This window comes from Atractosteus spatula, chromosome 15 (assembly GCF_055471065.1).
Source record: "Atractosteus spatula isolate fAtrSpa1 chromosome 15, fAtrSpa1.hap1, whole genome shotgun sequence".
Taxonomy (NCBI): domain Eukaryota; kingdom Metazoa; phylum Chordata; class Actinopteri; order Semionotiformes; family Lepisosteidae; genus Atractosteus; species Atractosteus spatula.
The window spans coordinates 14,831,242-14,845,375 of NC_142720.1; the positions used below are offsets into that span (position 1 = coordinate 14,831,242).

The 14,134-nt window shown below is 37.9% G+C and overlaps 1 protein-coding gene across 2 annotated transcripts in view; it reads left to right on the forward strand.

The window, feature by feature from the left end:
* The first annotated feature begins 2,883 nt into the window (after positions 1-2,883).
* map3k4 (mitogen-activated protein kinase kinase kinase 4) overlaps positions 2,884-14,134 on the forward strand; it is a 33,074-nt gene continuing 21,823 nt past the window's right edge. The window contains exons 1-2 of one of the 2 annotated variants that reach the window (XM_088933661.1): positions 2,884-3,097; positions 13,707-13,891. In XM_088933661.1, coding sequence (XP_088789787.1) covers positions 3,066-3,097; positions 13,707-13,891 — 217 coding nt within the window. In that variant the 5' untranslated portion in view covers positions 2,884-3,065. The remainder of the gene's footprint in view (positions 3,098-13,706; positions 13,892-14,134) is intronic. The other variant, XM_088933662.1, reaches the window with a different exon arrangement.

Sequence of the window (14,134 nt, forward strand, 5' to 3'; positions counted from 1 at the left end):
TTTTTGTGTCGATAAACATTGTAATATGTATATAATTAAGTTACAAATATCACATTAAATAATGCGGATGACATTTACTATAGCCTGTCAACAACTGTGGTCATATTCTTTCGCATATTCTTCCTCCCACATGAACTGTGCAGAAGTGACACCTTGTGGCTCAGATCGTTATTCTAAAGCAGTATCAAAACAGAGAATATTTGAAAATTTAGCCTAGCCCAGCTCCATCCTTTGTATACTTATAACATGTTTTTTTCTTTTTTAACAAAAGAAAATGTATGAGAAAAGCAAAATACCTAAAATGCTAAAGTACCTAAAGAACTGCTTTACTTCAGATGTCTGGCTAAGGTGAGGAGCAGGATATTGCAGTAAGAATTCACAGTAGTTCCTATTACACTAATCATTGTGATCTTTATTCTTTGATTGGCCCTTTATGCATACTGGATGAATTTTTCTTTGCTCCACAAGGATCTTACAGAACTTTGACTGGGAAAAAATAGGTTTCCATTCCTAATGATTTTATTCAAGAATAATATACAATCTCACAGTTAAAATGTATTTTTGTATCAGACTTAATCTCCCAAGAGCAATGATTGAATCTAGGTGCAAGTCATTGCTATTTACTGTTGCCAACTGGAACAATCTGCAGAGTGAGCTGAAACTATCCAACCTTATATCTAAGGGTGTTTTCAGTTTCATGGTTAACTCTTTTCTACCTGGCATTTTCTTCTCAAACACTGATTCATTTTCTGTGCAAAAATGGTGCTGTCCTAAGATTTTTGTCAGGTTGTCATTGCAAATGAGAATTTATGCTCATCTGATTTTACTTTAATGTGATGACTGAACTGTGTGATAGCAGGGTTACCATCCTCTAGCCCGAACCTGTTCAGTCTCAGAAACGAAGCGAGGTTAGTTCTGGTCAGTACTGCAATGGGTGACAACCAAGGAAGACCAGGTTGCTTCTGTCAGTGTAGTTGGTGGTCCAATAGGAGGCACTTTGCCATCTGGACAAGGATATCTATACCAATGCCTCATTGACATCTTTTGGATGAGATTAAAAATGAGATCCTGAGTGCTTGGTCATTAAAGATCCCACTCATCATAAGGGGATTGGTGCCCATGAGGTAGATGGGTGCTGCAATTAAGTGATGGATGAATTGGGCCCCCTCATACATTTAGTTCTGGAATCCTTTAGGGTGGTACAGTATGTGGTATATAAAAGTAATTAATTAATGGAATCATTTCCCTGGACAGCAGTAGGGCTACTTAAGCTGTTCTTGTTTTCTTCATGTTATGTTAATGAGGAGAATTTGGGAATAAAACTGAAGAACAGTATATAAACTACATGATCGATGCTGAAATATGTAAGAATTCTGTTCATATAGAAACAATCTGAAACACTGCCATCACACAAGGACCCTCTCTGTCACATTGTGTATACAAGATATTAGGTTTCCCATGGAAATGAAAAACTGTGGACAGAGCTGTCACCATTCTCAGACTGAATACTCATTTACAGTCTCTTGACATTGAATGAAGCATTTGTTCTGTTATTTTTTATTATTTATTTGTGGAAAATGTCCTATCTTTCCAGCTATAATGCTGTAATCTGAGACAGAATGAGATTCGATTCCTTGCACAGCAGGCCAGTCGATTAGCAAACCAAAACACAGAAAGCGCTTGGAGCACAAAAACTGTTACTATGGTAAAAGAAAACTGATGGATATCGCTGGTCTGTTTTGTTTTTGAGGTTTCGTTTAAGAAGAATATACGGAATACACTGAAATTCAGTTTGGTAATGAACATGGTCATAACAGAAGGCAGGGCAGTGTAACTTGTAGAAATGCATGTGCAAATCACTTATCAGCGGTAATGCTTTCAATTTCCTGTCTAATGGCATAGCCCCATTTATTCATTTAGATGATCACAATGAGGAGGAAATTGTTACTGTGCCATTCTCTCTGAGATTTTTTTTGTGTTCTTGCCAAAGCAAAATGATCCATATTAAGGTCTAGTTGTATCAATATAATACACAGCTGGGCACTTTCTTTCAGGTTATTTTATGAAAAAAATTAACTTGAGAGTAAAGCAATGCTATGGTTAGGTTAATTGAACTCATAGTAGCTAGGAGAACAAACATCACAGAAGGGATTTACTTTTGTGAGAATGTAGAGGGGTCTTAAGGAGGAATAAATGGATTCTTCAAACTTTTATATTATCAGGGTCTTTAAAAACTACCATCAAAACTTTTTTAACATTCAAATTAAAGTTTAATCAAAATCCTAAAAAATGCAACTTATTACTTAAGCATTTTTGCATGTCTATAGCTGTTCATCCACTACCATCTAAGCACTTCACACACAGAAGATTACTCAGTTCCCAGTTTAAAACATCACAAAATGGAGATATTAACAAAAATAATAATTTAAGAACAAAATATTAAAATTAGACTGAGTTGGTCATTAGTGTGGCTGGCCTTACTGACATGATTCATTTAACAACTGTAATTTCAATTGAAAACTTTAATTCCAGGTCCATTTTCTTTTAAGCCAATATATGCTTTAAAAGAATAATACATAATTTAACCTAATGTTAAAGTTGTTGAAAACATTTGGTACAATAATTATATGTACCATGTATATATGTATAATGTGTATTAAAAATTACAGTAGAAAAAAACATCGTATTCTCTCATGCGAATCGTATTTCCTGGCCTTGTGCACCGGCAGCTCGATGAGCTGCTCTCTGCGGTTTATTAGTGCACGGTAGTAATTGCTGGGTCAGGGTATAATTAAAGCCTATCACACTAGCTCAGGAGTCGTCACGGTGGCTCTCTGATGTACTGCACGGGTTGCCGTAGAGATGAACTGTCTAGCTCCTTCAGTGATTGCTAGCAAGATGGCCGCTAAGCACAGAGAGAGGTGCCTGGGCTCTGCAGGCGGATAGAGACATTAGTGTGCTAGCGCCGATTTGGTGACTCTTGCGAAAAGTGCAAAACCCTGAAGTCTTCGCCCAGCCATGGCGGCTGTCATGCACACATAGAAAAATCCCTCCCTCGCCCCAATATGGAGCCGGCAGAGTCGGGCGAGCGCAGCAGGTAAGCAAATCGCAGAGACTGGTGTGGTTTGAAAAAAATGAACTACACAGCCGGGACCCGGCCCTTGCCACATTGTGATCTTACAGTGAAAACCAAAGGCATTGTTGGATTTGCGCTTGCGCAGCAGCTTCGAATTGCCTTCCTGTCAAAAAGTGATCAGCTTGCAGCTGCATCCTCAAGTGGTATAGTGTATTGAAGTTGAAAAGTTTTTGAAGAAAAATCTACATATATCTGCACGGGATTCCTGGTTCAGACAGAATATCGAGTAACATCATAAAAATGCTCACCGTCTAGAAAAGGTAATTACTTCATTCTAAGGCAGAATGCACGACAACACCGGAGGGACTTGTGTTGCAACACTTGCTTATTGTCTGCAGGATTTTCGAATGCACATTCCCAGTTGAAAACTTTTTAAATTAGATTGCATTGTAAAATGGGGACAAAATGTAGGTGCACTTTTATCTTCCCTTTGAAGATTTGAATGCATTCGGTAGGTGAGTATCATTACCTTACTGAACAGGGATTTTTAAGATTTTCTTTCTGAGATGGTTCCTGTGAAATGTGCATATAACCAGGATTATCGGCTCAGAATGTACAGTATCATTATTGTAGTAACTCTGAGGGACAACTGATGTAAGACTAACACAATCTGCTTTACTGGATCTCTGTTCAGCTTTGCTCAAATTCCATTTTGCTATAACCGGAATGCGCTCAGTATGGAGATCTTTTCTTAAGACTTATCTGCAATTGGGAACAGTCTTGGCACAGGTAGCAGATTCTCTACAAATCCTGTTGCAGATTGTGGTGCTCAGTTGCATGAATGCTCTTGTGAAAAAGCAATACCAGTGCGTTAAAACAATGCACGTACATCGGACGATGTTCAGGATTGTTTGGGGACAGTCGTTCATCCAGTAATGGTGTGTCATTTAGCATATCGAGTGTTTTTAAAGCAGTCGTTAGCTTTCGACAGTCCATGTCCTTCTGGATTACTTTCTTTCAAATGTAAAAAAAAATGCATTTGATGTGATGTTTGTAGAGTTTGGGGTCAGTTTTATGTCCCTGCGTGCATTTAAAAAACGTGCGATTGTTTTCTTTGATTTATGAGGATGCATACCGTCTACGTCATTGTGCAGGTTCCCAATGTGCTTTTTTGCCTGCCTCTCTTGTTTTCAATACAGGGAGACTATTGCTTAAGCTTGTCATATTAATGAGTGTTTTTCCTGTTTTGCAAATTGTATGCGCCAGTTTCCTACTTCACTGTAAAATTCGTAATTCCAGGAAACAAGTGTCAAAGAAAGATGACTAGGAAAAATGCAGATCCAGTTGCTGGAAGGACTAGCTTACAATTCATGCATGAAAGTTTTATTTTCGTTTTGGATTCTTGCTGCTTGGTTGTAGATGTAATAATGGTCACGTTCTGCTTCTGATTCTTTGTTTCCATATTGACTTTGGTTTTGATATCCTGTAAATTAGTCTTTGAGAGAACTTGCTTGTGTATATCGATGCAGTGGTTTCTTGTATTCCTTTGCTCCTGTTTTACAAATACACCTGTACTTTGCAGTCTGTTTTACCTTTACTTTGCGTCAAGATTCCAGATTTTTCTTTTTTGCATGTTAAATTTATTAATGTACACCAATACGTTGAGTGTGAATCCCACATTTCCCCATAGTTTCTATACAAGGGTTGATCAGAAAGTAACATCACCTTTTTAAATTAAATGTATTTGGTGCCTGAATTGTAGAGGGGATGATCAGTTGGAATATTTCAGAATTCTGCAACAAGAAACAGGAAATTCAAGTCTTCGAGTACCAAAAGTTTCTTTTTCCATGACACATTATTATTATTATTATTATTATTATTTTTTAATTGTAGGTAATTACTTTCTGTGCATTTTTCTTATTGTTTAAACTTCAGTAGGAATGAAAAACAAAACAGTAATTGTGCTGTAAAGTATTAGAAACAAATGTATTTTCTGTAAAGGAGTTATAATACTCAGCTGCTTGTCACAGGAAGAGCAAATTGTAAGTGGAAAGAGAGTAAAAACAGGGTTGTGTCAGCTTGCAGTCCTTGGTTGGTGATGCAGTGTGGAGGGATGCTGTCTGATTCATTGCATTGTTTGTATCATTCAAGGTCGGGAGGACCAACACTCTGTCGCACTGGGTCGAGGACTGAGGGTGTTAGAGGGGATGGTTGTGGGTAGTGGGTCCTGTGGAATTGTACTCCACATCTGTGGAAAGAAGTCAGAAAATCCATTTTATGGGTAGAACTCGTGGGCTTTGTCTAGATCACCAGCCAGGCTTTACATATGAAAGGCATCAGGGGCAGCTTGTTTGTGTTGTTAATTTCATGGCATTGTTAATCGTAATCTTTTCTCAACATCATGGCAGGCCTTTAGGTGTTACACTAGTGTTTTACCGCACCAACAAGGACCTGCAGTTTTGTGTAGTGATATGACGGTTACCCTTTCTAACGGATGAAAGTGTCTATGGGTTTGAGGAATGCCTTTTGCCACACTTATTTGAACCCTTTGCCTGAGGATGTTTCACCTTTTCTTTTAGATAGATAGATAAGACTTTATTGATCCCAAAGGGAAATTGAGGAAATTGAAGTTTTTCGTTTTCGCATTTGTAAAAAGAAATTGGTATTGCCTGCAAGGCGCTAGTTGTATTCAGCTTTGAGCTATTGCACTGTTAGTTTCAGAGGTCCCTATAGCGCTCTGGTCTTGCACTCTAGGCATGGGTGCCCTGCAGTGTCCAAGTGTGGTTCTTAACGGCACCTTTCTTTGTCCAGATAGCCATTTATAAATAACCGGCTTCTGAACTGGTCCATTTAAGACATGAATAAGCTGGTTTAGGTTATTAAGAGCTGAGCTAGAAACCTGCAAACACGCTACAGGACTAGGGTTAGAAACCTCTTCCGTAGACCTAGAGACCGAGACCAGAACCGAATTACTTCCACTCCACTTTCTTAATGACTTACTTGATTTCATTATAACTTAATTGATTTTAAGTAGTCTTGAGTGTACATGAGTTTGACTTTCCTATTAAATATGCAGGACATTGGCTCTCAAAACCAGGAGTGAGGGTATCACTGTTGTAGATCCAGGACTGGGGTTACTCCCTAATGGCTTATGCTGTGTATTGCTGTGGCTGGTTCAACTGAGTTTAATGTGAATGTTGTTTTTGCATATGACCTTCAGCCCACACTTAATTTTCATAGCACTAAGGTATGAAGGATGTGTGGTGTTTAAAGTTGCACTTTGTCTTGTCCTTGTCTTGTATTGTTACGAACCTCTTAAATACTGAAATTAAGCAGTTGGAAAATGGATGAATAGATGTTATGTTGCAGCAGTTAATACTTTAATGACCCTCATCCTTGACTTAAATTGGGGATTTCTATTTTTAAGTCTATTTTGGTTTTCTTCTTAGTTATGTAAATGTTAGGTAACCATTAACAGAAATGTTTTTAAGCTTTAAAGCTAGGAAATTACTTAATTGATTATTCTAGGATTAAACATGCCAAAGAATACATTATATATTATAGTGCACAGCAGCTCTGCAACTTACATTTTTGCACATCTGGTTACAAAGATTACAATTATAAACATCTGCTGATACAGCAGTTACTGATTGTTTTAAGTTCAAGAGATGTTTCCTGTAAAATTTGAGTTCTAGCCTCTTTTTGCTGAAAACCTAAACCCAAGAGCTTCTGCTGTATTCAGCTCCTAATTAGCAGTTAGACAGGTGTTTGGTATGGAACAGTACAGTATTTGATTCTGAGTAGCTAGTAATGGTTTTTGGAGAATCACAGTGATTAATTCAACATATTTGTAAGAACTCCACATTCACCTTTCCATTGCTAGAAAACCATAGCTTTGTCATAGCAATTGTAAGTCCTAAAATTGCTGTATAGCTTAATTTCTGACTTTGATAACCTTCAACACAAACCTTGTTTTTCTCTTTTCCCACTCAGGCTTCTGGTTTAAATTGCTTTCCAGTTCCATGTGTCTGAAAACCCCCCAACCCGATGCTGCCCTAAGAAATGATGCACTCGGCATCTCTCACTCTCTGAGTAACCAGGCATATTTCTGAACCCACAGTCAGAAATAGCAGGCATTTTGTTTATACCAGCCAATTGGTTCAGTATGAAATGCATTGCATCCGCGTGTTACCTTCCTATTTTTTCTGGGCATCTGTTATTAACCAGTTCCATGTGTAATATTCCATGTGTAATACATTTGCATTTTGTACCTTATCTTTAAGTCAACAACTGTTTTAATTTACTATAATTGAGCAAAGTGCAAAGTCAAAGCTAGCTATATTAATGAAGATTTCCCCTTTGCTTGTTCTGTGTGTCACATCCTGATAAGAGTGAAGTTGTTGTCAGTGGAGCATTTTACTTGCACTGCTGTTACAACAGGTTAAGATCAGTTGGCTTTATTGGGGTCATTGTTTTTACTGGCTCAGAGGTGAAGCTGGCCTGGGGTTACTTAGGTTCGAAAGTGGAAGTCCAGAGTTATGAGTAGGACTTACTGAAAGTAACTGCTATTGAAAGAATTGTGTGTGCATTCCAAGAGTACTTTTGGCTTCAAGTCTGTAGCGTCAAGGCTGTGCTGTTTCTTTGCTGGGTGGGGTCATTGTGTGTGTTGTCACTGAATTATTTTCACTGACTCAGGCCCTGGTTTGAGATTGTTGTGCAGTGTGTGTTATTTGGAGGATTTTCTTGGAGAGATTTAATTAGGTAGCTGAAATTTGCTTTGTCACTGGAAGCAAGGTAGTGATTTGATCAGCTTACGCTGGACTAACCATCAGCATCAGAAATGCTAATTATAAAAACTTCTAGTATTACGTAACCTGACCCTTGGCGAGGTCTTAGGTGCTTTTACAAAGAGTGACTTTGCAAAAATACTGAAGTACACAACAGGTATCAACAGAGCAGCCAGAGCTTCAAAGGTTGCTGAAAAATTATCTGCAACGCGCCACATTTTGGGATTAGTTTCTAAAATACAATTTTTAAAAAAATCTCTGCACTTGAGCTTGATTTTTAGATTTCAGGCCTATCAGATTTGTCTGTTATTTTTAAAATTGGAATATTATTAATTTCCTGTAATACACTGGAAGCTGAACTTTATAGCTTCATGACATATTAATTTCATGCGTGGTTAGGGATGTATAGCTCCCAGCATGGTTTAATGCAAGCATAAGGAATTCTGTTTTCTGTAGAAAGTCCCATGAGTATTTCGGTGGTGTGTGTGTGAGGAGAGAGCTGATAGTGACTGCAGGGTCCAGTTCTTGCACCATTAGTTGTTTATGTGCAGCCTGACTGACTCTAGAGCTTCATGAGATTCTTCTATTTGCGTTGTGTATTCTGAGTGTGCTAGAGTGACGCTGAAGTGATTAACTCTTTAAAACCGAAGGACTGCTTGCACGAATCTGTTCTTTGTGCCAATGAAATGAAAGAAACGGATTTGCTTTGGTGAGAGAGGAAGGGAATTCTTCACACATGTGCTCATGTTTTCAAGTTTTTATTTGTTAGTACTAATCAACTGCCAGACTGTTTTAAATTAAATAAGTAAGTGTGTTACCAGAATAGCCTGGCACCAAAGAAAAGAAAACCAGCACCTCAATCTCAGCTGAGCAAAATGTTTAACATCTCCTACAGCAAACTGAATTTAGAGAAGTTCATGTTATGCTTTCTGGAAAGGAAAAGGATACAAATATAAGAATGTTGTCAGTAACTGTTTAAAATAACTTATAGGCTGTGTTTTGGCTGTAATGCTTTTGCATTCTGTTATGAGAGCGAAGAGTTATGGAATGATAAATGTTTTGACAAATGTCAAAAGTGTTACTACTTTTTCTTGTTATACATAATGGAGACACTGTGAAGACAATTTGTTAGGCTTATATAACTTTTTAGTGAATGTTAATATAATGTATACCAAATATCTTTGTTAACATGAAATAGACTTAAATGTATTAGATTATATACTCCATGGACCCTATATTCAAAACACTTTGGTGCTTACATTCTCATTTCTACCTATGGAATTCGAATGTAGCATGCTGTGCGTTTTGCAATTATTAGTTTTAGTTAAGGTGGGTAGCTGTGTCAGCATGCTCAGGCTACAAAGGAACAAGTAATAGGTTTATTCCAAGCTGAAAAGAGAAAGAAAACGCAATGTTTCGGCTGTGGAGCCTTCTTCGGGTGTAAGGCTCCCGTCCCTTACATCCGAAGAAGGCTCCATAGCCGAAACATTGTTTTCTTTCTTCTTTTTTCAGCTTGGAATAAACCTATTACTTGCTCCTTACTTTTAATTATGTCTCAGTGAGGCATAGAGGAACCACATTACAGTAAGAGCATTTTTACAGGTCCCCTTTTAACAGTGTCGCTGTGTTTGTGAAGTTTTTTTTCTTTTTTTTGACATATCCCTCCCTTCCCTATTTAACAATTGCTTTTCATTTTTGCCTTTTGGGAGTGCTAGGTCACAAGCCAGCTGTGATTTGCTTTCCAAGAGAGAGGTTTGCTCACAAGTAGCCCTATAAACCCACTTGCTACGTCATGACAACTGATGACCTCCAGAGTGAACAGTAAAACAGCCGTGAGGTTCTGGAGCTCAATACTTATGTGCTCGATCACATTTGTGGATGTTTTTCCTCATATGAAGAAAAAATCAGTCTTCTGATTCTGAGTTACAACAGTCCCAAATGTCTGTATTTTGATATGTGCTAATATAGAGTGAAAACCAGCTTTGTGTTGTTTCCCCCCCAAAGATATCTGTACTATCTTTATTTGACGATTTATCAGGCATAGATAAAACCAGGAGTTCCTCAAGAGCAACAGATAATGTGCTTTAAAACCTTTCTGAAATGTATTTTTTTAAATTGAAATTCTAAAACAAAGACAGTTTGTTTCCTGTTTATTAGATGTATGACGTCTTTCCTTTCACTAAAATTTTTATACATTATTGCATGGAGCTGCCTTTTGTTTTTAACAAGTAATTTAGCCCTTATTGACTAACTTTATTTTTGTTCTTTTCTGATCAAAACATTTCACAGAGAGCATAACTGGGTTTTGATCTTCTTCTTTTCAAATACACTCCACAGCCTTTTGTCACTTAGCAATTCAGCAAACAGCTGGTGTTGTGATGTAATGTTTTTTTTCATCATTCCAAACTGATGTGGTAACCTGTGTTTCCTTAGTAATCTCCATTTAAATATGCAAAAGCAGATCTCTCATCTCATCAAAATGTCAAAATAAAATCACAAACATTTTTTTTTGTTCTCAGGAAATTGCAGTAATTAATTTTGTGGAATTATGAATTAGATGTCCAGTGGCAAATCCACACTGTGCATGTAATGTAAAGAGAGTCCTGAATGTGAACTAGCATTGTATTCAGGCACAACACAGTTTGTCCTTGAGATCAACAAGATGTATTATTCTCTTTCAACATTGCAGCTGAACATGCTAGACCATGTAGCGTCTAAAAACATTGGAGTACTCCTGCAGTGCTCCTTAGAACTGCATTTCTTAGGTGTGGTCTGGTTATTTAATTCTGAGCACTTTTGCTTTTCTGGTTTGGTTTTTCTTTGGACTGAGGCAGATTGTGTGAAAGCCCTGACGCCTCATGCAGAGATTAGACCATTTCCATCAAAGGCAACGCAGGCTAGGAATTTGTTGCAATCAGTTAATTACTGAGCACAGACCATGCATGGCAAGGCACAGCGCCACATGAAATGGATATCGGAGCCCCACGAGCAGTCATCAGCCTCCATTGTTAGATAGGTCAGGCCCTCGAACTCTAATCCTATTAAAAGGTCTTTAGATGTGCTAGAAGACAAAGATCTGCAAGTGTAATCTTATGCTTTCTTTCCCATTATTTCTTTCTGCTAAGGTGGTTTAAGGAAGCAGACTAAATGAAAGCAGTCTTGCGAGCCTGAGAAAAAACAGCTAAGGTTTAGTTGCATATTAAACAGTGCAATTGGTGTTAAATCTCATTCCAAAAATGTGCTACACTTCAATTTGTAATTGGAGGACCTATAGTTTTTTAAAATAAATTACTTCTTTAAGTTTAGTGGGATATTCAGAAGCACAATGATTTGCTTCACTTTTCCATTCAGTTTGTCATTTGCACAAGTGCAATGAAATGCTTATTTGCATGTATGCTCCAAAACGAAGACATTAAGGAAACACCAAAAGCATAAGCACAGAACAGCAGCAATAGTGAGTTAAATAAGATACAACTTAAAAAAACATCATTGTGAGCCAGTGGTAGGGGTAGGGTCTTTTTTCCAGTATAAAACAGCATGAATATGAAGTGATATAAACTTGGGAGTAAACAATCCTGCAGCTGTCAGTGAAGGTGCAGACTTTGTTATACGAAAGAAGCATTTAATTGCACTTGTGCATATGACAAACTGCACGGATACACCGGCAGTATTGAATGTAATGTGCTTCTCAGTTGTTGACAGACTGTAAAATTGAGAAGTGCTTTGATCTTATACAGTGCTCATTGACACCATTCACTGCTTTTTTGGCATGATACCAGTGCAGCTGCTTTGAATGTCTTCTGACACTAAGATGCCGTCAGGGCATGGTGGAGGTCTGTGCATAAAGCAATGTCTTAAGATGAATGATGTTCCTCTCGGCAGGCTGTATTGAGGAGATAAGCACTTGTGCCATTGCCCTCTGACCTATGACTTCTGCTTAGATGATCCTTTATAAAGGGGCTATCCCCAGGGTGCAGGGACCATAGACCTGTCTTAGAATCTGCATTTTGGCATTTTAAGCACATTTCTTTCACAGTTGAATATTTAATTCCTGGTCTGTCTCCCATTGTGTGTGTCCTTCTTTTGGATGTGAATTGATAGTTGCAACAGTAAATAATGGATAATTGCTAAAAGACCTGCTGTAGTGTTCTCATCAGGACTTTTAAGTGTTCTCAGCAGTAGTCTATAGCTTACACTCATCCTAGAAGCTATTCTGTTTTTTGCACTACAATTAATTTTTAAAAACAGAATTCAGGAAAGGCCTTTATAAAATAGCCTTTTCAGTTAAACAGTTTTGCATGCTGCCAATCACTGGCTGATTTCCTCTGTTTGGGAGAGAATTGTGAATATCATGAGTGGTAAACTACAGACACCATCATTATGTCTTGCTGTGTTTTAACCAGAAGTCGTCTGAGGAGCCAGTGCTTCTTCTCTGTTTGTTTTGATTGTAGTTGACCAAGTGACCTTGGTTGCCCTTATGGGTTAAGAAGCAACTTATTGTTTGAGCTGGAACTCTCATGTGCTGATGGCCTTGTACAGTTAAGAGTCCATTAGGCTTGTGAATATGTGGGTCTTGAGTGCATTAACTTTTTTTTCTCCTTTTTGACTTACAAACAATCTTCTGGTATGAAGAAAAAATGTGTAAAACTTATTCTAGTATCAACATGGAACACAAACAATTAAGTGTCCCTGTAGATGCAATGTGAGTAATCCCAACAATTTCTAACAAAGTCTATAAGTTCTTATAGTACTATTGACTTTGTGGCTGGCTTTATGGAATTCATCGTGATGTTTAAAATGCTAATCTTTGGAGAATATGTAATCATTTTACAGGTTTAAGGATGGCTTGTGCTCAATAACTTGTTCTGTTATAAAGTACTATGCAATACTAGTGTAGATTATAATACCCAAGTCTCTTTAGGACCTAGCAAAAACACGGTGTGCAATATATGGGTCAAAAGTCTTGTTTTGATATTCAAATATTAGAAGCAGATGACTGACAGTTGTTGGTATACAAGTGAATGTGAAACTGCTGGGTTTTGTTAAAGATCAAAGCTTTAAATGGAGTGAAGACTTAATAGTAAATGGGACATTCCAAAATACTTGCCCTTCTTGTAATTCCGATTAAATTTTGTAAAACAGTTCAGTTTGGGAGAAAATGGTAACTAAAGATTCACCTGAGTGCCTTCCCATTCAGAAGGTTAAGAACGTTAAAGCTTGGGTTGCATTGAACTATTCGCCAAACAGATGAAGTAGTCTTAACTTCAGTCATAATTGTCATGTGCTTTTGTGCCGTTTTAAAGCTTTCAACTCCAATTCGGGTCAAAATGTTTTAAAAGTGAATTTCAGGCAAGTTTTCTAATTTGAAGTATGGTGGTTTAAAGGTGGTATTGTTTCTTACATTCAAGCCACTATTCATGTATCTTGGAAAAAATTCTGTGAAGCCAACCAGGATAAACTTCAAAAATGTAATTCCATCAATAACTTCTCTTCTGTTTCAGTCATACTCCCTGGTTTGTGATTCATTATTGTGGCCATGATATCAACAGGATTATTTCAGATTGATTGAAAAATCATTCTAAAAATCCAAAATCTTTTGTAGTTTTCTTTTTTTAACCTAGATATTGGGGAAATCTTCTTTTCTCTTATCTTATGCTTTATTTCTCCAGATCGGACATTGAGTGATCTGGATTTCCAACTTCTTTGTTTCTTTTGATGATACAATTTTAAAGCAGAATGCCTGAGATCAGGGTTGGTTCAAACTTTGGAATCCTGGCTCCACCTTGTGCAGGTTACGTGAGCTATTCTGAAGGTCCAGTGGACTATCTATGTTTGTTCTGCAGTCTGGACAGCCCTCTGGAGGATGCCATCTGTGGGAGCTTAGATGCTGAAGACTTCTTCGACGAGCCCTCTGAGGACGCAGCATACAGCACCTCCCCGCCATGCACTCCGCGGCAGATGAAACGGATGTCTGGCAAACACCAGAGGAACAGCCTGGGCAAGGCCACCATCCGAGCCGCTAACAGAGGTAGGCCTGGTTACCTTGGCGATGCTGCAAGATGCACCAGCAGCACAGAACGCTGGTGGCAAGTGGTCAGTGTGCAGTGCTTCATTTAAAACCATTTTAACTTTTTAAACCTGTGTCTGCAGGACATGGGCATGTAGTTAAAATAGTCAGCAAGTTTTTTCTTTTTAATTTCCTGTCTTTACCTGCACCTAACATTTTCTTGAATTGCGGTTAAGAAAATGGTCAGTTGCAGTCAGCCTTAAT